The sequence below is a fragment of the Pituophis catenifer genome, unplaced genomic scaffold (genome assembly GCF_029215685.1).
Source record: "Pituophis catenifer annectens isolate HBS135680 unplaced genomic scaffold, rPitCat1.0.hap2 SCAF_2, whole genome shotgun sequence".
Taxonomy (NCBI): domain Eukaryota; kingdom Metazoa; phylum Chordata; class Lepidosauria; order Squamata; family Colubridae; genus Pituophis; species Pituophis catenifer.
The window spans coordinates 223,508,582-223,534,944 of NW_027256882.1; the positions used below are offsets into that span (position 1 = coordinate 223,508,582).

Genomic DNA, 26,363 nt, shown 5'->3' on the forward strand with positions numbered 1-26,363 from the left:
GAGGCACATAAACTGTCTGATCTTTGATGTCATTAATATTTTATTCCTTGCTGATTGTAAGGCATAATGTAGAAAACAAAATGACTTGTCAGCAAAAGTATAATCACCACTGATATGAACTCCAATAAAGGTCTGGTTCATTAATAGGGTATTTGCTAAAGCTGAATCAAATGCTAAATTGCAATTTACTCTGCAGTTTAACATTTGACCTCCCTCATAGTCTCTTTACCTGTCTCAGCTATGCTGAAATACTCTAATTAGAAAGTGTATCTATTATTTTTAAACTCTTGTTCCTTGCACTCCAGATTGAACCTAAACAAACAAACAAAAAAAAAAACACCTTCATATTCTCAGAATGAGAGCCAAGTTGTTGAGCCAGATAATTCATTTAGTCAATTTCTATTATCCTTATTCTGAAATAATTAGTCAGTGACATTAGAATCTTCCAATATTTTGATATTTTGAGATCATTAGATTTTGTTTATTTTTTCTTCTAAATACATCTTACTTTAGAAAGAGAGGAAGAATTTAAAAATACCAGTCCTGTCTAGAGGAGATACTTACGTAAGGTTGGTATAATATTCACCTATATATTCATTGGACATGGCTACAAAAATTGATTCTTGAAATCACTTATTTTCAAAGAAAGTGTGGAATCATTTAACGCTGATTACATTTTCACACTTTCAAGAATAGAAATATGACCTTATATTTCCATATATTTTTGATATACCCCTGGGATGGATGTTCTGGTGTTTTTTCTTATGGTAAAATTTGTTAATTGGATACATTTACATGAAAAGGCAATTGGATAACTTTCATAATGATATTTGTGTTGTTAGAATAGAGAATGCAAATATTTTTTCTATCAGTTTTGGAATGTCTGGAAGTAAAGGTTTATGAGCTTTTAACTACCTTTTTTTATACTTGGTATCCAGTATCCAAAGTATTCAAATAAGGACATCTATGCAGCAATTGGTTGAATTGTGTACAAGGCTGATCAGAAACAGTGTTATTATCCATTTGACAGAAATTCATAACTTTACATTATTAAGACAACTCACTGGACTTAAACTAGTATTTTTAGGTACTTGAAAAAATAAATTTGTTAAGTCTTAGATACAATTGTCATCTTTCGAATGTGATTTTCTTTTCCATTATGCAACAGCTAGTGTCTTCTGTACAACAGATTCGAACAATATTATCTTTGTTGTTGTTGGTTTCTCTTTAGGTTTTCTCAAATTGTGTCTTAATTGTTTACTGATTTTACTCATAGGTTGAAGTGTTTTATATACCTAATCAATAAAATTAACCTATCTTGATTTCAAAGGTTATATGATATGACACTGTAGAGCAGGGCTGTCAAACTCACAGCCCACAGGCCTGATGTGCCACACTCTGGCCATGCCCACGCTCGGTTTAGTGAAGGGGGAAAAAGTCCCAATACGTCACGTGACGCCACGAGTTTGACACCCCTGCTATAGAGGGATGAGGGTTTTTTAAAGTTAAAAATCATGATGCATAATTTTATACATTTAAATTTATTCATTCATTACATTAGTTGCTACCTAACTTCAAATTGATTCTAAGTACTTCACAATATAAAATAATTAACAATAATTAAAAAACAATTAAAATGTATACCATACCCAGCAAAGGGCTCCAGATGCAGCTTGGGAGTAGAGCAGGTCTTTAAGGCCATCCAGAATGCCATTTTACCAAGATTTTAGGGGAAACCTAATTCTAGAAGGCAGGCACTGCGACAGCAAAAGCATGTTTCTATGGCATCGCATAATCAGACAAACTTAGGGTGTACCAATCCTGCCCTATTGACTAGCTAAGAAGAGCCTAAAGTCCCTCAAGTCATCAGGCCTGATACTGTGTAGGGCTATAAATCATGACAGGATTTGTAAATCATAACTAGCAGCTTGAATCACACTTGGAACCAAACTGTTAACCAGTGTAGGTCACAAAATCAGAGTATCACATATGCATACTGAGACATATACATCATTAATCACACCATTGCATTATGGACTACTTGAAGCTTTTGAAGACTCTTTCAATCCCTTGTAGTATATGTTGTCATAATTGTGCTATGAGGTGACTAGGACTCTCTGAAGGACTTCTCAATCTCGGAAAAGGCACAACTTTCGCACTAGATTAAGCTATATAATGGTCTTCTTGTCTATAGCTGTCACCTGCTCATTATTTAGCAAGAGCTGTGGAGTCAGGAAGAACCTCAAATTGTACTCTTGAATGGGAAAATGTTACCCCATCCAAGGTTTAACATCCCCAGCCATTTTGTGACAGAACTTGAATGGCCTCATTGGCCACTCCGGAGTCAAAAGATATAATTATGTAGGAGAGGAGTGAGCAGGGGAGTGGAGTTAAGCGAGTCATCAGTTTCTAGTCCTGTATATAGATTTCACATGTGTATAATGAAATATTTGGGGAAACAAATTCCATTGCAAAATTCCATTGATCAAGATGGAAGTCATAACAGATTACAATATGGTTCTTCAAGGGGCTTGAATTTCTGTTTAATTGAACTATTTGTATTTGTGCTACTGTTATTCAGAACAAAATCATTTGTTTATGTTGTGATGGGTTAATTAGTATAATACTTTGACAATTCAGAAATGTTATAGTATTTTTTTAATTCATCAAAATATAAAATACAGAGAAATAAAGAAAAATGAAAATAATGGGAAAACAGGGAAGGAAAAGAGGAAGAGGAAAAAGTGTAGAATAAAGGGGAAAAGAAAAAGATTGACTTCCAACTCCTTTTGGTGCAGTAGAATAAGGTGGTAACATACAATAAGATAATAACATACAATCTCAACTAATTCAGAAACGCTTAGAAAAGATAGGATCTTCCCCATATTTTTCCAGGAATAATTAACAATGGAATAGAAAATTTTATGGGATGACTGAGAAAACAATATTTAAGAGGAATCTATTGTAAGAAAGAGAGCAGCTGGTAGGATGATACTTTGGGAATGGCATTCTTCTACCAACAAGAATGCTATAATCAATGCTGGAATTCCAGGTGTCCAGTGGTGATCAATTCAAACTCAACGCTGAAGTCATTGAAAACCTATTTTCTGCATGGAGCTCTGCACTGCTCTGATCCCATATGCACTGGCAGATGTTACTCTTTTTTCATACCTAATTTGTGGCTTTGGGAAAGAGACGACAATAAAACACAATGCCAGCAGCAGCTAGTCCGGTCCAGATGGGCAAAGTATTATTGAAAATATAGTTAATGTTTTCTATTTCTTTTTTATTTCCAATTTTATAGTCATTCTTTTTCTTATAACAATTAAAAGAAAAAATAACGACTAGAAAATTGAAAGCAAAGGTAATATTTGTGGGGGGGTGGGGGTAAAAAATAGAAAATGTTTAAGTATATTTTCAGTAATTTTTTGCCAACACTCAGTAGTATTTTCATTTAAATAGTAGCAGTAATTACCAAAAATAAACCTTTCAGCAATTCAGAAGTTATTCAATTCAAAATTAATTATCCCAGTAACAGGTTCCAAACAGAAAACATTTATCCACATTAAAAAGAACCTTTGCTGAATAAAAATTCTGAATAAAAACATAAGAATAAAGGTAAAATTCACTCTCTCTCAATTTTTGTGTGGATATACCCCTCCAAACTATATTCAAACTCAGAATTTTATAATTCTTATAACTGAAAAATACCACATCTATTAAGAAAACATATATTGCTTTTTTATTTTGCTTATGAACTATCTTTATTATGGTCTATGACCATCGGTACAATAAAAAAATACAGTAGAAAGGGAAATAGTTTATCACAGCAATTTGTTATTGGGGAAGGGAGAAAATAATACAGTAACATATCTAATTAAAGTTTTACATAGTGAATGTTTGAACACCTGATATGAGAGAATGGGATTAGCATTGCTTAAAAAATAATAAACATAAAATTTATTTATATGGCCTTCATAATTGGAAATGATTGAGATGATCAGAGTATGTCTTGGGACAACATAGGAAGGGCACCATATAAGGACATAAGAGATAATTTTTACCTCCCTGAATCCACAAGGGCCAGGTTTCTATAAATAAAAACAATCCCATGAAGTCTTTCAACCAATAGAGATAATTATTTATATTTGCATTAAATTGTACAGATACCCTTTAATCCAAGGCTTGTGAACATTTGGTGTACATTGCTAATCAAAGAGTGATTTATTTATTTATTTATTTATTTATTTATTTATTTATTTATTTAATCAAATTTATATACCGCCCTACTCCCGAAGGACTCAGGGTGGTGAACAGCCAAAAAATAAAACACATAAATTACAAAATTTAAAAGACAGTATAAAACCACATTAGATAATTTGGCCCGGGACAAATTAAAACAATATTTAAGACAATATTTAAGACAAATTTAAAATTTACAATTTAAAATGTTTAAAAGGGAAAAGTTAGGCCAGGCCGGCCTGTTGAAATAAAAATATCTTGAGGGCGCGGTGAAAGGTGCGTAGATCCGGGATCCTCCATATCTCCGGGGGGAGCTCATTCCTGATAGCAGGTGCCCCCACAGAGAAGGCCCTCCCCCTGGGGGCCGCCAGTCGACACTGTTTGGCCGACAGCACCCAGAGGAGCCCCTCTCTATGAGAGCGTACTGGCCGGTGAGAGGCTACTGGTGGCAGCAGGCAGTCCCATAAATATCCAGGTCCTAAGCCATGGAGCGCTCTAAAGGTGGTAACCAAAACCTTGAAGCGCACCCGGAAGACCACCGGGAGCCAGTGCAGCTCGCGCAGGAGAGGTGTTACATGGGAACGCCACGTTGCTCCCATAACCACCTGCACGGCCGCACTTTGCACCAGTTGGAGCCTCCGGGTGCTCCTCAAGGGGAGCCCCATGTAGAGAGCATTGCAGTAGTCCAGGCGGGAAGTGACGAGGGCATGAGTGACCGTGTGTAAGGAGTCCCAATCTAGAAAGGGACGCAACTGGTGAATCAGGTGAACCTGATGAAAAGTCCTCCCGGTCACAGCCATCAAGTGCTCTTCTAAAGACAGCCGTGAATCCAGGAGGACACCCAAGTTGCGAGCCCTCTCCGTGGGGGGTAATGACTCGCCCCCAATAGTCAGTGATGACTATATCGGGACGCCGGAAAGCACAGCCACTCGGTCTTGGATGGGTTGGGCCTGAGTCTGTTTCTCCCCATCCAGATTCGCACGGCCTCCAGGCACCGGGACATCACTTCAAAGGCATCATTGGGGTGGTCCGGGGAGGAGATGTATAGCTGAGTATCATCAGCGTACTGATGGTACTTCACCCCAAAACCACGGATGATCTCACCCAGTGGCTTCACATAAATGTTGAACAGAAGGGGCGAGAGGACCGACCCCTGTGGCACCCCACATATAAGGCGCCTCGGGGTCGACCTCTGCCCCCCTGCCAACACAGACTGTGACCGGTCAGAGAGAAAGGAGGAGAACCACCACAACATAGTGCCCACCACCTCCAAATTTTCCAACCGGTGCAGCATGATACCATGGTCGATGGTATCAAAAGCCGCTGAGAGATCTAACATGACCAGGACAGGAGCAACCCCTGTTCCGAGCCGTCCAGAGATCATCATCCAACGCAACCAATGCCGTTTCGGTGCTGTACCCAGGACTGAAGCCCGACTGGAACAGATCCAGATAAACCATTTCATCCAGGTGCTGGGGAAGCTGTCGCACAACCACACTCTCAACAACCTTCGCCACAAAGCAAAGGTTGGAGACCGGACGATAATTTGCTAACATTGCCGGGTCCAGGGAAGGCTTCTTGAGGAGAGGCCTCACCACCGCATTTTTCAAGGCGGCGGGAAAGTCACCCTCACCCAATGAAGCATTTATAAATCCCCTGGAGCCAGCCTCATGTCACCTCCCGAGAAGCCAGGACCAGCACAGTTTTAGGAAAGCTTCTGTGTTTATGAAAATGTATTTGAAATTTTGTGCATTTATGGACAAATTTTCAAATTTATGTATTGTAGTAAGACAGTGAAATTAAAATAGCAGGTAAAATAGGAAACCAGGAGAAATTTGAATTGCCTCTGTGCTAGAGGAAGAGATTATGATATTGACATTTATTAACATTTATCAACTGCTTTAGTCTCTGAAACTGAGCCTTTTCTTAAAACTATGGCTGAAAACTGACAAAAAACCCCACCATAAATCGTGGTTACTTGACTGCAGAACACTGCAACCGGCCATAAAGTACTGCTGGTTGCTAAGCACTCAAAATGCGGTCATACGACCACCCGTCAAAACTCTGGAACCGGATAAGTAGATTTTGGTGTGTCTGTCATAATTTTAAATGGTTGCTAAGCAACCGGTCGTTCAGTGCGGACTATCTGTAGTGAAAAAGCCATTTTCATGCCATTGGTTTAAGGTATGTTTATACATGGTTTCCCAAGGTCTTACAAAAATTTTGCCATAGCTTTAATCTAGAATCTCAGTCTTCTATATCAAAAGCAGACTTCTGCAAGTTTCCCAATGTAACCTTGTGAAGGTTACAACCAGAGGTGGGTTTCAGCAGGTTCTGACCAGTTCTGGAGAACCGGTAGCGGAAATTTTGAGTAGTTTGGAGAACCGGTAGTAAAAATTCTGACTGGCCCCGCCCCCATCTATTCTCTGCCTTCCAAGTCCCAGCTGATCGGGAGGAAATGGAGATTTTACAGTATCCTTTCCCTGGAGTGGGGTGGGAATGGAGATTTTGCAGCATCCTTCCCCTGCCACGCCCACTAAGCCACGTCCACCAAGCCATGCCACACCCATAGAACCGGTAGTAAAAAATTTTGAAATCCACCACTGGTTACAACGCTCACAACGTCTTAACCGATGAATTGGTAAATATTGACATAAAACAACATTATACTTAGTAGTAAAACAGCCAGTTGTTGAACTCCTGTTTGACCATTCAGTCTTAATTTTTAAATATATTATTAATCTGGCTAATCTTGGCATTGTACATTCAGGCTGTTCACATGAAATCTGCAAATGCCGCACGGCAAGCCACATCAGTTAGGCCTAAGTTTCATTTGAAGCAAAACAGCAAATTATCCTGCTTATTGGAAGCCTGCTAAAATCAACGGTCTTTGCTTTCCAGAAGTTGCCTTTAGAATTGTGATGTAAGACTGAAATGGAAAAATCAGAAGTGGCAGGACTACTTTAGGAGAGCTTTAGGAATAATGTATTTATAAAGAGACTGGATCAGTAACATCTGATGGAAATGCTTTAAAGTATCCCAGACTGTTGCTCTGTTTGTATTCCTAGACCTCAAAAGGCCCCTGTTCTTTCATTTCTGAAGCCTTGCAGTATAATCGGTTTTGTTGTTTCTGCTGCTTATTTTGTGTCTGAAGATCCAAACATTTTGGTTTTGTTTGCATTTATGTTATTGATCATATAAAATAAGGTAAAATAATACAATGTATTGGGAAAAAAAATATTCAATGAAATTAAGTAAGACTTGGCAATTGATCCCAATTTGACCTAGATAGGAAGCTGTCAACTAAATCGCTTTAGCTAGAAATATGGCAGCCCTTAACTGAAGGAAGGAATATAGCTTATTGGTGGGTCTCAAAAGACTATCCTGTCAATTAATGACTTAAAATGTTGTGCTCTGTGTTGAAGCAAGCCATTGACAGTCTAAGAGGCTATTTTGATTATATTTACTTTTTATTTTAAGCAGTTAATATCCTAAAAAAACAAAAATGTATTGTATTTATGTATTATATTTGTCTGTTTGTTGTTAAAGAACATTAACTGCTTGAAAACAATATGTAGTTTTTAGTCAGCAATCTGTGTTCGGAGCCAAGTTTCACTTTCTGAACTCGGAAAGCTATAAGAATGTTGTACAGGTAGTCCTCGACTTACAACCACAATTGAGCCCAACATTTCTGTTGTTAAGTGAGACATTTGCCCCATTTTACAGCCTTTCTTGTCTCAATTGTTAAGTGAATCACTGCAGTTGATAAGTTAGTAACCTGGTTGTTAAATGAATCTGGCTTCCCTATTGACTTTGCTTGTCAGTAGATCGCAAAAGGGACTCTGCGACCGTCAAAATATGAATCAGTTGCCAAGCATCTGAATTTTGAGCACATGATCATGGGAATTCTGCAAAGATCATAACTATGAAAAAACGGTCATAAGTCACACTTTTCAGTGCTGTTGTAACTTTGAATGGTCAATAAATGAACTGTTTTAAGTCGAGAACTACCTGTAATGATTATTTGGCAAAACTACAGATTGAGATATTTTGGTTCTGCAACAATCCCATCCTTTTTCTATATTCTCGGGCGTACTAATATTTTAGCTTATTCCCTGCTGTTAAAAGAGACTTTATTAAAGTGAAAGAGACTTTATTAAATAAACAGAGAAACATCTGCTTCCAGAAGCAATGCTCTACCACTGCTGTTTGTCAATCTTCATTTCTCCCCTGTGATAAATTTGGGGTTGTTATGCCAGCGCTGTTTTAACTATGGTTTACTACTGCTCAGAAAATTCACAATGAATTAATGCTAGAATGGGCAGAATAATGTTTTATTAATATTTTGCCCCAGTTCTGTTACTAAGAACTATTACTATTGATGAAATGAATACAATATAATGCTGTGTGGTCTCTTATTTAAGAGAATTAAATCACATATTCATCAAATATCAATCATGCAGCTTTTCGAAAAACTGCTTAATAGTTTGTTACTAGAAGGGATCATAATGTTCAGTATTAAAACCTGTTTTGATTCTTATCTGGTGTGGCTCTTTAAGAAGGCATGATATTCATTAGGATTTCTATGTTTATGTTTACTTAAAAAATATCCTATTGAATGCAGTGAGGCATAGTCCTAGGTAAATGTGCATAGGTTTACAACAGAATTATAAATCAGATTATGATTTATAAAACCCATAGTTCTTAAAACAGATTATGGTTTACAAAACCCGTAGTTCTTAAAACTATATTAATATTTTTTTACCATCCTATGGTGTTAGTTTAATTTTATTTACAGTTATCTTTCCATTTTTTGCTTCTCTTTTTTTTTTCTTTTGTACCCTAAAGCTACTGAAAGAGATGGTACGAAAGCGCAGAAGCATTCGTTTGGGGAGAGAAACAGATTTAAAGCCATATATTGCAGCACACTTTGAAGTTCTTCCTACTGAGTTCACCCTGGGGGATAAGAAACAGTATGGTGGCTTTGAGAACAAGCAGCTCCAAAACGGCCAAGAATATGTTGTCTTTATTTTAGCTGTGATGGAACACTCAGAATCAGTAAGTTGGCTGCAGGTTTGGTTCCCCCCCACAACGTAGAATTAAAAGACTGTATCTTATCTCCGCACAGCTCACGCTTTGGCCATGTTCTAACATGCTAAAAAAATGTTTACATGTTTTAGATGTTATAAGGCTATTTTCTATCTGCATATTAAAGAATCTGGATTTATTTATTTATTTATTTTTCCTAATTTAGGTGGTCACCCATCTTATACAAGGGGAATCTTAAGCCCACCATTAAAATCAAATATAAACACTTAAAACAATTAAATATCATGCTGGTAAAACCAAGATTGGAGTTAATTAAGATACCATACATAGTGCAACCAATGTACAAATTTTCTTTTTTTGGGATCCTAGGCCTATTAAAAAAAAAAAAAAAAACACATTTTCAGGCCTTTCCAAAAAGCCATAAGAATTGGAGCTAAGGTCTTATCACTTAGGTCAACACGCAATGAAGCAGCAAGTGTGCACAACTTCTGCCTCAATTTACCTTCTCATATTGATATGGCATCAAGCTATGATATGTTTATTTATCCTAGTTATATGGTATGTCATTCAGAGGTGGGTTTCAGCAGGTTCTGACCAGTTCTGGAGAACCAGTAGTGGAAATTTTGAGTAATTCAGAGAATTGGTAGTAAAAATTCTGACTGGCCCCGCCCCCATCTATTCTCTGCCTCCCAAGTCCCAGCTGATCAGGAGGAAATGGGGATTTTGCAGTAACCTTCCCCTGTCAATACATTCAGTAATGACTGAATAAGACATATATTAAAAACTGGCATAGAAAATAATGATAGGCTTAAATCTTAAGTATTTCCATTTCTCAGAGTAAACAGTTGGTCTCATTTTAATCATTATACTATATTTTCTGCTTTGCTTCTTGAAATATCTGATAATTACTGAGGCATGAATTTTACACTTAATCTTTCCTCTTTCTTGTCTCAAAACATATTGTCCGGACAATGTTGTTCTTTATGAAACATTTTTGGGAAAACAGGAACTAATCAAGCAATGCAAAGCGGACTTCTTTATTTACAGTATTTTGCCACAGACCAACAGTGAAATGTAACAGACTTAGAAAATATTGTAAGAATGTTGGAAATGCAACCACCACAAAGGCACCTATTACCATATGTGGTGGACCTGCCCAATGGCGAAACAATATTGGCAAAGGATCAAAATACAAATAGAGGAAATAACACACCAAAAGATAGAACTAAGACCAGAAAGCTTCTTATTAGGCATAGTGAATGGATACTATGAAAAAGAAACAACCTATTTAATTATACATATGATAACAGCAGCACGAATACTATACGCGCAACACTGGAAGAGTAGTGATATACCAACACCAGATAAAGTAATCAATAAAATTATAGAATGTGCGGAATTAGATAGACTCACAAAGGAATTACAAAATAGGGAAGAACATGACTTTTACTTAGTATGGGAAAAGTTGTATAGTTGGTTGAAAGATAGGAAAGAGATGAAGCAATAGGAAGTAAATAAAATGACCAAATATAATATGATGGAAACAAAGAACAAACATAGGTTAACAAAGATCAATATTAGATAGATAAAAGGGAATGACCAAATAAGGAAGAGTCAAAATACAAAGAGAAATGTATATTATAGTTGTGACAAACTGGACATGTATTGAAATGGATGTTTATATGTTTTTATGTTTTGTACGTTTCATTGTTCTGTTTAGTTTATACTTATAAATAAAAATTGGAGAAAAAAAATATTGTAAGAAAAAGTAGAATTCCTGAATTGATTTAAATAACTAATTGTACTGTTGTGCAATTTATCTGTTTCATATGTCCGTTACATGCTTGAATTATTTTAACTTTAATATACACTGCTCAAAAAAATAAAGGGAACACAAGCAGAAGACATCCGAGATCTAAATGAATGAAATAGCCTTATTAAATACTTTGTTCATTACATACAGTAGTTTTGTGTTCCCTTTCGTTGTTTGAGCAGTGTATAAACTACTGTATGTAAAGAACAAAGTATTTAATAAGGCTATTTCATTCATTTAAATCTCGGATGTCTTCTGCTTGTGTTCCCTTTATTTTTTTGAGCAGTATATTTTTAAAAATAAAAAAGGAAGGGAAAGAGGCTTTTGGGAAAGAAAAGCAGCCAATATTAACATTTCAATTTGCAAGTAACATGTTTTCTTTTTCAAATTGGTTGTTAACCTGTCACATGTATTTACTAGGTTGGCTTTGTTGAATTTAATTCATTTTAGTTAAAGGCTTATTGTAGTTGTTTTTCCCAAGTATATTGTTAATTGCAAAACGTTTTCTTACTTTAATATTCTTTTACAATTATAGTTATGTTTGAGAATAATCATCTCAGGAATCCCTCTTCTACTTTTGTTTGAAAAGTCTTGCCAAGCTATATCTTTAACTGTGAGAAGGCAAGAAAGTTCGTTGTGGCTAGTTCTAAATATATATGCAATAGAATGTCTTACATTCCCCACTATGTTATTAAGTCAGATTTTTCTCCCATCCAGACCATGTATGCAACCAGCCCATATTCTGAAACAGTTGTATCAGTGGATCTTAATCCCCAGCCAATTACAGAAGAGGAAGAGGGTTTGATCTGGGTTGTAGGACCAGTCCTTGCAGTTGTATTTATCATCTGTATTGTTATAGCTATTCTACTTTATAAAAGGTAAGTTTACAAAATAGTGTATAGAGAAAGGCAGGCTTTAGATGTGTTCATTGTGTTGCAAATATTTTTAGATTAAAAAAGAAGCTTCTTTTTTAGGATTCTTTTTAGACATAGAATAAAATTGGTATTTCATTCTTAACAGATGAAGGTATCATCCAGGCCAGACGTCTCTTCTAGATTTCTGTAAAAAAATCCATACAAGAGCAATAATTTCTCAGGAAAGAATACAATCTCATTGTCAGTGTAATTTTTTTTTCTTGGAATCAAGGAGTAGATTTTGCAATTTATGCTTTCAGGTGCCTTATTTTAGTTTCATCTCTTGCCAATTGACACTGTTATCATCATGCTATTTGTTCTTTTTGACATTACCATGTCTGGCTATATAAATTTGTTCCATGTTTGACAACTGGCTGGGGGAAAAAATAATGCTTTCTACTAGGGAAAATAATATATTCTTACGGGGGGGGAAAGAAGATGGCTTTATTTGTTTTTTATAAGAGGAAAAGCGAGACAAGAGAAGAAATATGATGGATTATTACTTCGGTTTCTTTACTCCAAAGAGATTCTTTTTCCTACAAGTAGAGAATGTTTACATCAAATTCAGTAAGGTGTTAGGGGCTACTAGATCTGTACCCTAATTGTGAAAGAGCATTTTCTGTCATGGTAACTTACTTTGCCATTGGCCAACTAACATTCAACTTTTTTCTCTCTTTTTTCTGCCGCTTAATAATGGAGCAGTAAACCTGACAGGTGAGATAAATTTTTTAAAAAACTTGCTTTCCATTTTCTCCGAAAAGGGAAAATGAGAAAACAGTTTAAAAATAGCTTGTTTGAGTTTCCAAACAGAATATTTGTCAGTCTAAAGGAATCCAAACATATGTACTGTTTGGAAAAGGAGGCAGACCTGAAGTTTAAGATATTTTTTTTCTCCCAAAGGAAGATGAAATATATAAAAAACAATGAAGGCTAAACTAAAAAAAAGTTTTAAAAAATCCTGCTCTCTGTCCAGATCCCATTTTGTGGATTTAAGATTAAACTTTAGACTGGTCCTGGAACCCAATATGCTCTGGTAAATGTGTGTATTCAACTCTTTAGTACATGTTTATACATATTCATATATTTGTTTGAAAGCCTGCTCGAAGCTACACTTAAAAATAACAAAAGAGAGGGCTAAACAAACTTACAGGGATTGAATTCAAAGCTACTGACTAAAATTAATGGCCTGTAAAATAAGCTATCCCATTTATAAAATTAATTGTTGTATTCTACTATATCATCTATCCTTTCACATGCACATACGTGAACACATATTCATGCACAGAAACACAGGTAAATACACCCACTCCTGCTTCCCTCCTTCCACTAGAAACAGCAAAATAGAACAAGAAGAAAGGTAGATGCAGGGAAACAAAGAGAAATAAGAAAACAAAATTACATGGAGATTAAATAGGTAGACAGGGAAAGAAGGTATTAAAATTCACCAGAGACCAGCAAGGTTAGGGTTTCCTCCCTAACCTTGGGCATAGCTAATCGTATTCTCAAAGGTAACATCAGAAGACATTTCAACTTCATATTAATTCACTTTTTCAACCACATCATCAGAAAAAAAGGTGACCCCAATTTACAAGTAATTTTTTTAAAGAAAACATTTATCTCATTATCAGGTAAATATGGTATAAAAAAATCAAGATACCATAAAATAACACTCAGCATAGAAATTCATAGAGCTTGTAAAAAAAAAAACCTGTTCAATCTTACATATACTTTTGGGGTATTGCTTATGCTAACATAAAATCAGCTTGCATCATCTTAAATATAATGGTACAATTCAGAAAATTGGCAGAGGAATTAGGCAATAGCCAATAGTTTGAACATGAACCAAAATTCTTTTCTTCAAATAGTTTTAGAAAAAACTAAAAACTAAATTTAAGGTTCCATAAATTTTGGGGTTTCAATAATCACTGGGTTCATTTCATAGATTAAACGTGTATAAATGTTATTGAAATCAGTGCACAGTGCAGTGTAACATTTAATGGCACACTGATTGTTCTTAATTTTTATCAGTATTCAGGCATATTTAATTATCTTTTGATTGTCCTACATTCACCAAAAAATTAAACACATGCAACATGTTTCATAACAGATTATTCTATTATCATAATTGTGTCATTTTCATTAATTCTACAAAACTTGGTTTCTGTATTGATGTTTTAAAATCCTAAGTGTATACCAAAAACAATATATCAGAAACTACATATTTATGGTTTGGTAGTGTTGCTTTGGCAACAGGGGTAGTGATATCAATAATAAATAAGTAAATTCGTGATTAATCATCTTAAAGATTGTATTCACTTTCTCTATGCAGGAAAAGGGCAGACACAGACTCTAGAAAGAACAGTATCCCCAACAGTAAAGAAATTCCTTCACATCATCCCACAGATCCAGTAGAGCTAAGACGCCTAAATTTTCAAACTCCAGGTAATTTGCAAATATTCTATTTTAATTATTTAAACAACATATCGCCATAGATGATTTTGGTGTTTCATAATTTCATAGGAGTAAATACTGTATCAAAAAAAATTACCTTTGATTATGTTGCTTCTGTTGATTATTGAAGACTGAGTTTTTAAAAAATTCTACTTCATTCTACTTAATTCTACTTCAAACTGTGCTTCTTTCCTGTTGGGTTTATGCTAGTGAGATGTACCAAATTAATCATATTTCGTCTTTAATTAATGTTATTTTTAGAAGTCCATAGTTATGAGATAGACTAGTGGGATATTTAATGGTGTTCATAAATTCAAGATAATCATGTCCTTCCTCCCTCAAATGTTCCATGTACTGTCTTAATTAAAATCTCATCTTGATGAGGATTTAAAATTCTTTAAAAATGTACAATACCAGAAGGAAGGAAAAAAGCCAAAGGTAATAGGAAAAACTATTAAAAGGCTCAAGAGAAAAAGAAAGTGGTTAGTTAAGAAATAACTACAGATAGTTCTTGACTTACAACAGTTCATTTAGTGACTGTTCAAAGTTACAACGGCACTGAAAAAAGTGACTTATGAACATTTTTTCACACTTACGACTATTGCAGCATCCCCATGGTCGTATGATACAAAAGTCATACTCTTGGCAATTGGTCCATATTTATGATGGTTGCAGTATCCTGAGACCTTCTGGCAAGCAAAATCAAGGGAAAAGCCAGATTCACTTAACAGTAGTGTCACTAACTTAACTGCAGTTATTCACTTAACAACTTTGGCAAGAAAGGTTGTAAAATGGACCAAAATTCATTTAGCAATGTCTCAGAAATTTTGGGCTCAATTGTGGTCGTAAGTCAAGGACTACTTACCTATATGTTATACCAGCATTGCAGCTTTCATGCTGTATAGAAATACAGTAACTTTCTAGTATTAAGTAAATTATGCTTTCAGTATTGAATTATTAGCATTGGATATATGCTATATGAATATATATTAGATATACACACTGTTAAAGTCTATATTGCTTGTCTTATGCCCAGTTCTCGGTTGGAAATCCATTTACTCATGCATGCTTATCACTCCATTATTTGCCTGTATGTAAACTATCATCATAGATCAAATCCTACGGGCATGGCTTTTATTACTTTGTACTTACATACAAAAGAGAAATGTTTGAGATCAACTGCCTGACCCATGCAGCTCAGTAATGCTACAAGCAGTATGTATTCTGGATTAAATCATCCAGAGTGCACTTTATCTAATGCACAATGAAAGTTCTGAGTTTAACCTATAATATGATTTGTGAGAATGAGAACAATCTGTCTTCTCAGTTTCTCAAATTTAGTTTCACTCCTTGACATATTTTACTTTGATATGAGAATACAAAAAGAACAATGAAGACATGATGAATGAAAAGAGTTAAGGTAAAAGGAAAGTAAAACCCAAAAGTTTTAACAAATTATTTGTTGAACAACATTGCAACAACTGAAGAACTATCAGCAACAGTTGGAATTACTGTTGCTTTGAATTTAATGACCGTTTCATAGTTTTCTAATCTTACTCATGTCTCTAAAATAAATTTCAATATGGCAGGAAATTCAACACAATTTGAGATTTTTAAACTTGAGCACTTTGAGACTTTTTAATGAGAAATACTGTATAAATGTTTTCAATGAGTAAATCAACACAAACTTCCTCCATATAGTACCTGTGTTTTTAACAAAATGAATTGAAAATTGCTTTTCAGACATTAAGAAATTCACTTAACCAACATATGAAAAGGTAAAAGGAGAATACAATCAATAAATTTGCCCTTTGTTCTTCTTTGTCATAGTTAGTGTGATAAATATAAAGGCCTCTCTGTCCATATGAATAGGGAAAATATCCAATATATACTACTTCTTCTTCTAACTCTTCAGAAGTAACCAGATATTGGTTTATACTGGTTTCAAATATCTGAATAGAACTAATATCTTAGTAAAAGGGGGCAAGGCAATCCAATTGAGTTGTGTCTATTCAAAAATTTCTAAACTGGATTCAGTTTTGTATTCACAGAAGATATGGTCGAGACCATACTGCAGGGGTAAATATCCAAATTATCATTATCTCTTTTGCAATTTGATGTGGTATTTTATGACTACAGGAAGGAGAATTTTCAAATGACTTTCTCAGTCTCTTCCTTGAGAGGAACCTTCACTAAATTTTGGAGCATATCATGAACTGCAGCTTTTTCATTATTGGGGGTTATACCCATTATAGACGATAGGAGTTTGGTTCCATTATAATTGAAAATCACAGAAAAAAGATTCAAAAAGAAACATTGCAAAAGTTGTTGGTAGAAGTAATCAGATTGTTTTAATATTGTTTATATTTGCAGCAGCACAACTGTAATTTAATTTTAAAAAATGTAAAATCAAAAAAGAGCCAGAAGAAAAGCTCATTCCTAAAGTTTTAAGTTATTAATTAATAAACCTCTTCTTCTTAATATTAAATCTATGTCAAATGAATCCATGAGCAGTAGGATTGAGATTGTACATATTGATCCAGTCATCTTTAAACAAAACCTTGATCGCAACCTTGATCAGATGTAATAACTGTAGCATTTCTGTTATCTTTCTTTGTTTCTTCCAGTCATGTCCATATGCAAAGTCACTTGTGTAACAAGCAGATACCAAAAGATATAAAACGGGGCATATATGGCAGCTTTCTCCCATTCTACAAGTCACTCCGTGCAATTGTTGCTCCATGCAACTAGCAGCAACAGATACATGTCTATTTTTGGACATGTCCATCCTCTTGAGGGTGATAAATATAAAGTCTTAATCTGTCCATGATGTTACTCTACCTGTTTCTCTTTATTGTAAAAGAAAAAAAAAACACCCTGTCAAAAGAGCAGTGCTGAATGAAGCCAGAAGGACAAATCAATGCTGCTATGCCATGGGGACCTTTTTTTTTTTTTACCTAAGCCTAATGGTCTTTTGAGAGATGACATGTGTCTTTTAGACACATGTATATAAGCAGTCTTGATAACATTTGACTTATGCATTGCAAAGCCCTGGTCAAGCATTATGCAGGCAGACACCTATATGGAACCAGATATCCTCACTCTCTTTTTGCTTTCAAAACTAAAGTAGCCATTAAGGGAGGTCCCCAGCAACCTGAATGCAAGGGAGCATCCTTGCAGCAGCCAAAAGGGGTCAATAAAAGGTAGCCAGAACCTAGCCTTTGACTGTATCAGAATCTGTGTTATATAGCAAGCATCTCTGATTGTTCATATAGCATAAGGTGGTAAGGTTAAAGATGGAGTAGTTTATAATAGGCTGGGGGAGAATTTAAGACAACATCATGATGTTTTCTAAAATAATCAGTAATCAGTTTAACCCCAAGAGATGATATATATCCATTAAACCCATCTTCAGTGAACCTGTTCTTAAGGTGTATTTGCTTTCTTACTTTTGTTCCCCGTGGGAAGCTAAGCAACTGTGAAAATTTAGCATTTTTAATCCTTGAGATGAATGACAAGAATGCTGCTACTGCTCGTGTGCTTTTGTTTGCGTATATCATAGCTTCTTTATGTGCATTATAAAATTATCACTTTCTTCAGAAGCATGTACCACCGGAGAATAAATGTAGCTAGTAACTGAAGAATACTGTATCTCTAATATACATGGGCAAATGGGATGCTTGACAATGAAATCTGATACATGCATGTTTTTGCTATTGTGTGGCTTGCACCAGGGCTACATAATTTCCATTTCTGTGTTGTTTGATTTATATTTTCCCTTCTCTCTTTTAATATAATGGGGCAGTATGGAGGGAAGAAAACATTGGCATATGCTGTTCCACCCATATCTGTTAATAAAAATGCTCTTAGGATACATTGTCATGCAAATATGCATCAACAGTGGATGCTTTCCAGATTCATAACATCAAGCCATCTGTATTCTACAGTATTTAAGTTAAAATGGACTCTTGAATGCAGAAGCCCATTACCAGTTGAAATTTCTTGACCATTATTTGGCCTTTAGTCGCAGTTGTATAGCAAAAAAGCAAATTCATTTTAAAGCTAAATAACTATAAATTATACTCATCTGTATGCAGTATGCTTTAATGTATAAATGATAAATAAACAGTGGGTATGAAATAAAAGGTAGAAATTTAAGAAAAGAAAGAAAGAAAAAGAAAGAAAGAAAACCGCACACACTTGTACTACTTTTCTATTTATTTCCTTTGATGAGATTATTGTGAAATTCAAGAAAAGGCATCATTTTATGTAACTCATAAACATAATAATAATAGTTGAATGATTCTAAAAGTGGTTTAGTTTTCTTCTTAAATAAACGTATTCCTTCGCTTAAACAAGTGAACAAATTGTGTACCACGTTTTGATAGGAATCAAATGTCTCCCTGTAGAAGGATAATGCTCATATAAATAGAAAAATACAGAAGGAATTCTTGTCTGAGATGTTTCAATATGGATACAATAAAAACAGTTAAAATCATGGGACATGGTTTTAACATCTTGGACGACTTATCTCTACTAAAGAGTGAGCACCATTGAAGATTTTATTATTTCTGTATAAGCCTGCATTTGAGGCTTATTATTTATAACTTACCTATTATTTCATATCAATGATGTCTCTGTTTTCAATAATATAAAATTGAGTATTGAGATCCAGTTCTGCTATAATATGATCCACTTATACAGCTGTTTGGTTCTGTATATGAACAAATTAGGCTAGTCTGACCTTTCTGTCTCTTTCTCAGTTCTGAATGTCCACATTGTATTGTGCATGCAGAATAGTACCTTGGTCTCTGTAAAAACTGACTTAATATGATGGTGTACTGCTGTTACTAATTTCTTTCCCATTTCCAATTGGCTTTACTTTTTACAGCTTTGAGCAGTAATTCAGTCCCCTACGCCTCCCTGATTGGCTCTGTGTCCTCCCTCTCTAGCCAAACTACCACTCAATCCTTATATGATAATAACTCTCTCCCACGATTCGCTCGAAAAGGTCTAAACATCTTTGTCTATTATTTTCTCTGTTCACTGTTTTAGATGTTCCATTATTCAACTTCCATCTCTGAATAAGCCTAGCATTTTCTTGTGCCTTTTTTTGTCTTTCTTTCTATATTGTATCACTGGGATGCTCGATCTGGATTTAAAAAATGTGTTGGCTATTTCTAAAACAAATCACCCAGATTAAATAATCCATATGAAGATATGAGAGATACTAAAACATCTCCCAAATTAATAAAAATATTGTTGTTTTCCTTTTTGAAAGTAGTTTCCATAATGTGTGGGCACTTCGTATGCTTACCAAACAATCAAAAGAACTGTTATGTATCTAATTAGTTCTGCCACATCATATTATCTTCTGTAGTGCTATCTTCAATACCACCAGCAGGATTTAAATGACATGCTGGTGATGACCCTTCCTTTATTAAGCCAGGAATTCTATAACCCTCGTAAGGACATAGCAAATGTAATTTATATCTTTATATCATCATTTCCTGATCATGACACATAAAGCTGTGTAGCATCATGCAAACTATCTTTTGTAGAATACATCTTTCAAAGTTGCAGTGATGAAACAGCCTGACCTGTGGAAAATATGGCTTCCAGCTTGAGCCCCCCACTCCTCCTTTCAGTTGCCATCTTTCTTTTGTTTACACATAATGTCCGTACTTCTGGGGTTTGCTAGTTTAAAACTCTCGCCAATTTTATGTCTCCTTACAACAAGCTACTCTAGGCATGCTTACAATATGGGAAATACATTGAATGGGTGGAAACTCATCCACCATGAGCAGTTGAAAAAATAGACACATTTGAGCAAATACTTGTGGATTTGCTAAAATCTTTAGCTCAGTAGATCATGCTAGTTGACCCCATTTTGCCCCTTTCTCCAATTTACCCTGTTGCTTTTCTATCCCATCTCATCCCACTCCATTCCTTCCCTGACCCTTCTCAATGTTCACTGTTTTTCCATCTGTAGACAAAGATGTTTACACCTGAAGTAGATTGTAGGTAATCTCTGGGGGTTGATAAAGGGACGGGGTTGAAATTTTTATCTTTTCTCTGAGAAAGTAGGGTGAACTGCATGTTTGTGTTTCACAAAACTGATTCTGTACAACCCCTGCCACTACAATCTGCTACTAGTGGAAACATTTTTGAAGCTTTAAATGTCTGATGTACAATCTTGTCTTTATTGACTGTTGTTCATGTTGCTGCAATGCATGTTTACTCTTGACTATCCATAGCTGCATGTGAATGTCCTAAATTTTTGTAACATGTTTTGAAAAATCATTAGATTATTCTTTGTCTTAATCAACTTCTCCAATTCTTGAAATACAATAATTACTTTCTTAAGAACCAAGCTATTCATTTATTTCATTTCATTCAATTTTATAATTACACATGAGTTTTTTTCTTCCCCTGTTTTATTTTTGAAATCTCTTTTTGCAGGACCAAGTTTCTCTGGTTACCCTGGTAACCTACATTCTTCAAGTTAGTTTTCCTCATAAGTTATTTTGTCTCAACTGTTCTAACTCTTTAGGATTCTTTGATTGGTTTCTCCTTGCCTTCGATTCACGTTCTGTTCACCTAAGTCCAACACCATTTCCATTTCACACAGTTCAAGACAAGGGATTATATATGACATTAAGAATCATTATTCAAAGAGAAATGAACATAAGGTCTAACTATCTCATTCTTTGCTCTTAGCTAACCATTAAGCTTTGGCATAATATATGTGTGTGTAAAGATATATTTATATATACATCTACATTATTATAATATATATAAATATATATGTATATAGTCATTCTAACACTAGAGAATGGTTGTTTGGGAAAATTGCTTGATTTTTTAAATTTTTGTTTAGTAATCTTGCTTCAGAGCATGTCTTGCTTTGAGTGACTAAACTATATGCCTGCTTCTATCACCTTAAAACATCTTTACTATTTACACATTTTATAGCCATTTTAATTGTTATATTTTTTAAAATTTGAATATTAGTACTTGTCTTTCATTATTTTTCAATTTCATCTTTTTTCTACTTTAACAGGTATGGCTAGCCACCCACCAATACCTATTTTGGAACTTGCAGATCACATTGAAAGACTGAAGGCAAATGACAACCTGAAATTTTCCCAAGAATATGAGGTAATGACCCCCAGGTTTCTCAGGGGCTGATTCATTGATAATTTAGATTGACAATATTAATGGGTTGGAATAAACTTCTGGGAGATACAACTTCTGTCTATAAATATAAAACATAAATTAACATAATTCCAAAAGAAATAAGACAAATTTTCAGAAAGTAATACTGAATTCCTTTAAAAAATGACATAGTAAGCTTGTTGAATAGAATAAGATTTCAGTGTAAGTATTTTAGAATTAATTGCTTCATTATTTTATGCCATTATGAATATTTAAAGCAAGTTCTTAACAAGTCAGCATTTTCTCCCAGAAGATATTTTCAATAAGTTAATGTCCGGTTTGGATAGGAAAGGATTTTAAATCTCTTTGAGAGACATTTTGTCCAAATCAGTTCCTTTTATCATTGATATAGAATATAAATAGGTAGGAAAACGAAAAGGGGAGGGTGGAAGGATCCTAGGATGGGAGGAATGTAAAGAAGTGACTCAGGTAACAAGACCATGGTATCCTTTTCTTTTAGTAGCAATTTGAATACTTAAAAATATTTAATTCTTAAACGCCCTTCTAAAATTAAAAAAAAATAAAAATTCAGTATTAACCATTTCAGGAATAAAATTCTAAAATCAATGCCTAACAAAGAATAAGAAGAAATTTCACCAGCATATTAACATGGATAAAACAGTGAATTCAGCTAAATTCAATGCCAAGTAAAATTAGTACCTAAATAATTTGGGCAGAAAAAAATGAAAACTCCTACATGATAATTTTATTTTGTCATATGTGTAGCTTAATTTATAACTCCATAAGAATTTAAGTAATTAATTTAGAATTAGGTTGGTTCACAGAGTAAATACTTGCCTATACTAAGGATTGGTATAGTTATTTTTACCTCACTATTCATTAATTCATAAGCCACACATTTTAGTAGTATCATGGGAAGTTATTATGAAGTACCTTTTAATATCCCATGGATAATCACTCCCAGGATGCACGCAAACACAAAGAGACCATTCTCAGTAGATATGCTGAAGACAATAGGGCCACATCCATTAAATATCATTAATTATTGCTAAAGCACAATAAGTAGGGGAAGCATGCAGAATTCTTACAGATTTTTTCCCTTAATAGCAGTTCCACTCTGGCTCATGCTACTAGGGAAGGTGGAGCTTCATAATTGGATGGTCAGCAGTCTTCCAACCTGCTACCCAATGACTCTCCCATTGGAAAGTATTAGACAATTTGTTTTCTCCATATTTTTTTTCCTCTATAGTCCCATCTAATCTCATCATACATTGAAACTCTGTATTCCTTTTTCTGACTTATTGTTGCCGCCACCACCACCAAATTTGATCCCATTCTGTTCTTGGGGAATCCTGTTAATGGACAAATAATATAAACCCAAAGCTCTTTATGTAATTTTGTTTCTAAGATTCCATTGTATTAAAAAGTAAAAACGAAAGAAAAGAGAAAACCTAAATATTCAGAGAAAATTCTGCTATAGTATGTATAGTTAATATTGCAGTAGACAATAGGCTAAATACTTTTAAATACTGTGGTTTATTTCTGATAATTGTGTCAAGTGAGTAATTAACCAGAGAGCACTTAAGACTTTAAAAGGTCTATATCTTGCCTTGTAATATGAGGTACCTGCTAGGAGAAGAAAGAGTTCCCTGCAACAAACCAGGATGTCAGTATCAGAGAATTCCACAAGTCGGTACAAAGGTCAAGATTAGCCAAAATGAAGAGCTAGGAGCAATTTCAACTGTTTGGAGGGCAAGGGCTTGGAAGTTGTTTTTATATAACCTCAGAAGCTGGCAGGTTTGAAGTTGAGCAAGAACATTATGTTTCTCTTTTCAAGGTGATGTGCTGATCGTCTCCTTGCTTAGCCCATAGTAGCTGCAACATGTTCTTTAATTAGGCACCCTCCAGAATCTACCACCTCGTTACCTGAACTCAGTCTTGTTCAGACTCATGTCTCTTGGCTGCCATAAAGTGATAATCTGTCAGATCTGCCTATTTAGCTTCTGGCCTGAGATTCAAGCAAAGTTGTAACATCATCACCTAAGGCACAGCATATTGACACCTGTTAATTTCACACCCAAGACCAAAAGCATTGTCCTCAATAAAGATAAAATGGACCAATTGTGGCAGAATCTGCAGCTAGATTGGTCAGGAGTTAAGAGACTGGCTATCTTGAAATCCCTGCAGGGGAGGAAGCAATGGAGACTTGAACCCTCCCCCCCCCCACCGCCCTCCAAATTCCAGGATCCCTTATCTGGTTGTTCCCAGAAGAATGCACTTCCTATAAATGGGCAAGTAGCAATAAAGAAACTTCACTGTGCATCGGACACCAATTAAGTAACAGTTTTGGGGGTTTTATTGTGCCCCAGAATTCGCTGCTTGATGTAGCCACCTTAATACACTTAACAATAGAATACAGTTTGCATGAAGTTATTGAAATGGCAATACTTATTATGCCCCATTCTTCAAGCAATTAAGTTCTGAACTGTTACGTTCTTTCTTCCTCAAATGCAAATTATTACTGGGAATAACAGCTGCTAAGACTAGAATACTAGTACTCCTTATAAGCAATAGCACAATGACATTTTTGTCAGCTGGCTCATTTAGCATCATAATAATATTATTATGTTCAATCTTATTACAAAATCTTTTAAATTCCAATATGCAAAACTTTTATTTTAAAATATGGGTAGTTTAACAGCTTATTAACATATATTTATGCTTTCAAGCTTTCAAAATACCTTTCTTATACAATACTTTGAAACGAATGTTTTTGAGACATGTTGTTCCAGGTGACACTGACATCATAACAGAATGCAAATAGATTAGTGCTCTCTATCTTTTAAGTGTGGATGCCTCCTTTGTGTAGGAACAGTTTGATAAAAACTTTAATAAATGTTGCCTTTGGAATGCAGTTTTATTTGACCTTTACATAAATATTTCAGTCCGTAGAGTATAAATATCTAATATCTTAAGCAAGAGACATTTAAATAGCAATTGTATATTTATTTTTACAGTACTTATGTTCAGTTGCTTATCATGTAATGATTCAGTGTTAGATAAGGTCTTACGCTTTGTCTGAAAAATAATCTCATTACTGTCAAAAATGAAAATGCAGTTTTAACATTCACTAAATCATGTTGACTTGAAGGTCATGTTAGGGTTTAAAGTGACACTTAACACAATTAGTCAGAGATTTTATGCCAATTGTATATAATTATTTAGTGTTCACAGTCACAGAGATCATGCAACCTAAACTGCGTATTTCATCAGTCATTTGCTGGTATTCATTTATTTCCTTTATATGAACTTCACAATGGCTATTCTGCATAGTATAAATTTCTAAAGTTATCCACACCTTATTTTGCTGTCTGTTCAAATGCATGTAGAATCAATTGTCTAAACCAGCAGCCCCCAAACTTTTGGGCATCAGGGACCAGTGCCATGGAGAAAGGGTTTTCTGTGGACCAGAGGGAGTGTGGTTTTGCATATTGCTTGCATCCCATGGATGGGGCTTTGGTTGTTTATGCAACACGGTTGCTGGCATGCCAGAGTCTGTGCCGGTCCATGGACTGGAGTTTGGGGATCTCTGGTTTAAAGTCTAAAGATTATCAAATAAGCTTTGATAAAAGAAAATGTGCTATTTTTTGTAAAGCAAAAGTTGCCATGTAACAGAGGCTTTCAGGGTAACCTTAATTTTAAAAAATCCCAGAACCCTGATAAAGAGGCAAAGGTCTAGAGATAGAAATTTGGCAATAAAACTAAAAGGGTTGTAATTTATGTAATCAAATGTATGTATTTAAGTAATTTGAATTTTCCAAAAATGGATGCTCCAATTACCAACCAGGAAAGTTCCTTTATTTATTATTTTGAAGTATGAAAAATAAACTGATATTATGAATATAAAATAATATTTCTAATGTACAAAGATTAAAAATTACTTGGAATATTAATATATCACCCAAACAAACAATCAGTGCACAATGACTGGGATTAGATTGTTTTTCCTTAGAAAAATTGCTATGGATACCTTGACCCTCCTTCTTCCTGCTCCTCTTGGTCCTATGGAATTACATCAAGAGTTCCATGAAAAACAGTTTGAAAAACTTTATGTTACAACTTCTTTTGGAATGTCCTTGATGTTTGGAAATTTCTCTTAAATTCTAAAAGAAATTTGACTTTGGGCTAATGCTAGAATTAGAGACATAATTCTTTGAATTATGTCAAGCAAACCAATCTCTAGTTTGCTTGACTGATTCTCAAAATATAAACATAAAGGGAAAATCATAGAAAATTTAAAATAAAATCAATAAGAATAGCACAGTAAAAGTCATACATGAAAATATATCAGCCTCAGGTTAGCTAAAATGAGTTATGACTAAGGTTCTTTGTAACAAATGGAGTATAACATAGACAAGATTAATTGTTCAGTTGGATCTTGATTATGATTAATTTCAGTTGGACCGAAGTCAATAACAAATAAAAATTGTCAGTCATGAATTACTGCATTATCTGCCAAAAAAATACTGCAATATTCACCCAGAGATCATAAAGCAACAAGCTTGTGTGAACCCAAGGCTTTCTATCTGCCATCTAAATTGATAAAAGAAAATGTCATAGCTAGATGTGCTATAACTACAGAGGACATTTTAAAAGAGTTTCTGCTAAATCTGTAGCTGAGGAGGTAATCTCTATAACAGTGTTGTTTAGTGGAA

At 34.7% G+C, this 26,363-nt stretch overlaps 1 protein-coding gene across 1 annotated transcript in view; it reads left to right on the forward strand.

Moving 5' to 3' along the window:
• The window catches only part of PTPRD (protein tyrosine phosphatase receptor type D), a 280,660-nt gene that overhangs the window by 171,815 nt on the left and 82,482 nt on the right, over positions 1-26,363 (forward strand). Inside the window, exons 21-26 of the mRNA XM_070935556.1 lie at positions 9,091-9,300; positions 11,822-11,982; positions 12,718-12,732; positions 14,348-14,460; positions 20,932-20,973; positions 21,533-21,630. Coding sequence (XP_070791657.1) covers positions 9,091-9,300; positions 11,822-11,982; positions 12,718-12,732; positions 14,348-14,460; positions 20,932-20,973; positions 21,533-21,630 — 639 coding nt within the window. The remainder of the gene's footprint in view (positions 1-9,090; positions 9,301-11,821; positions 11,983-12,717; positions 12,733-14,347; positions 14,461-20,931; positions 20,974-21,532; positions 21,631-26,363) is intronic.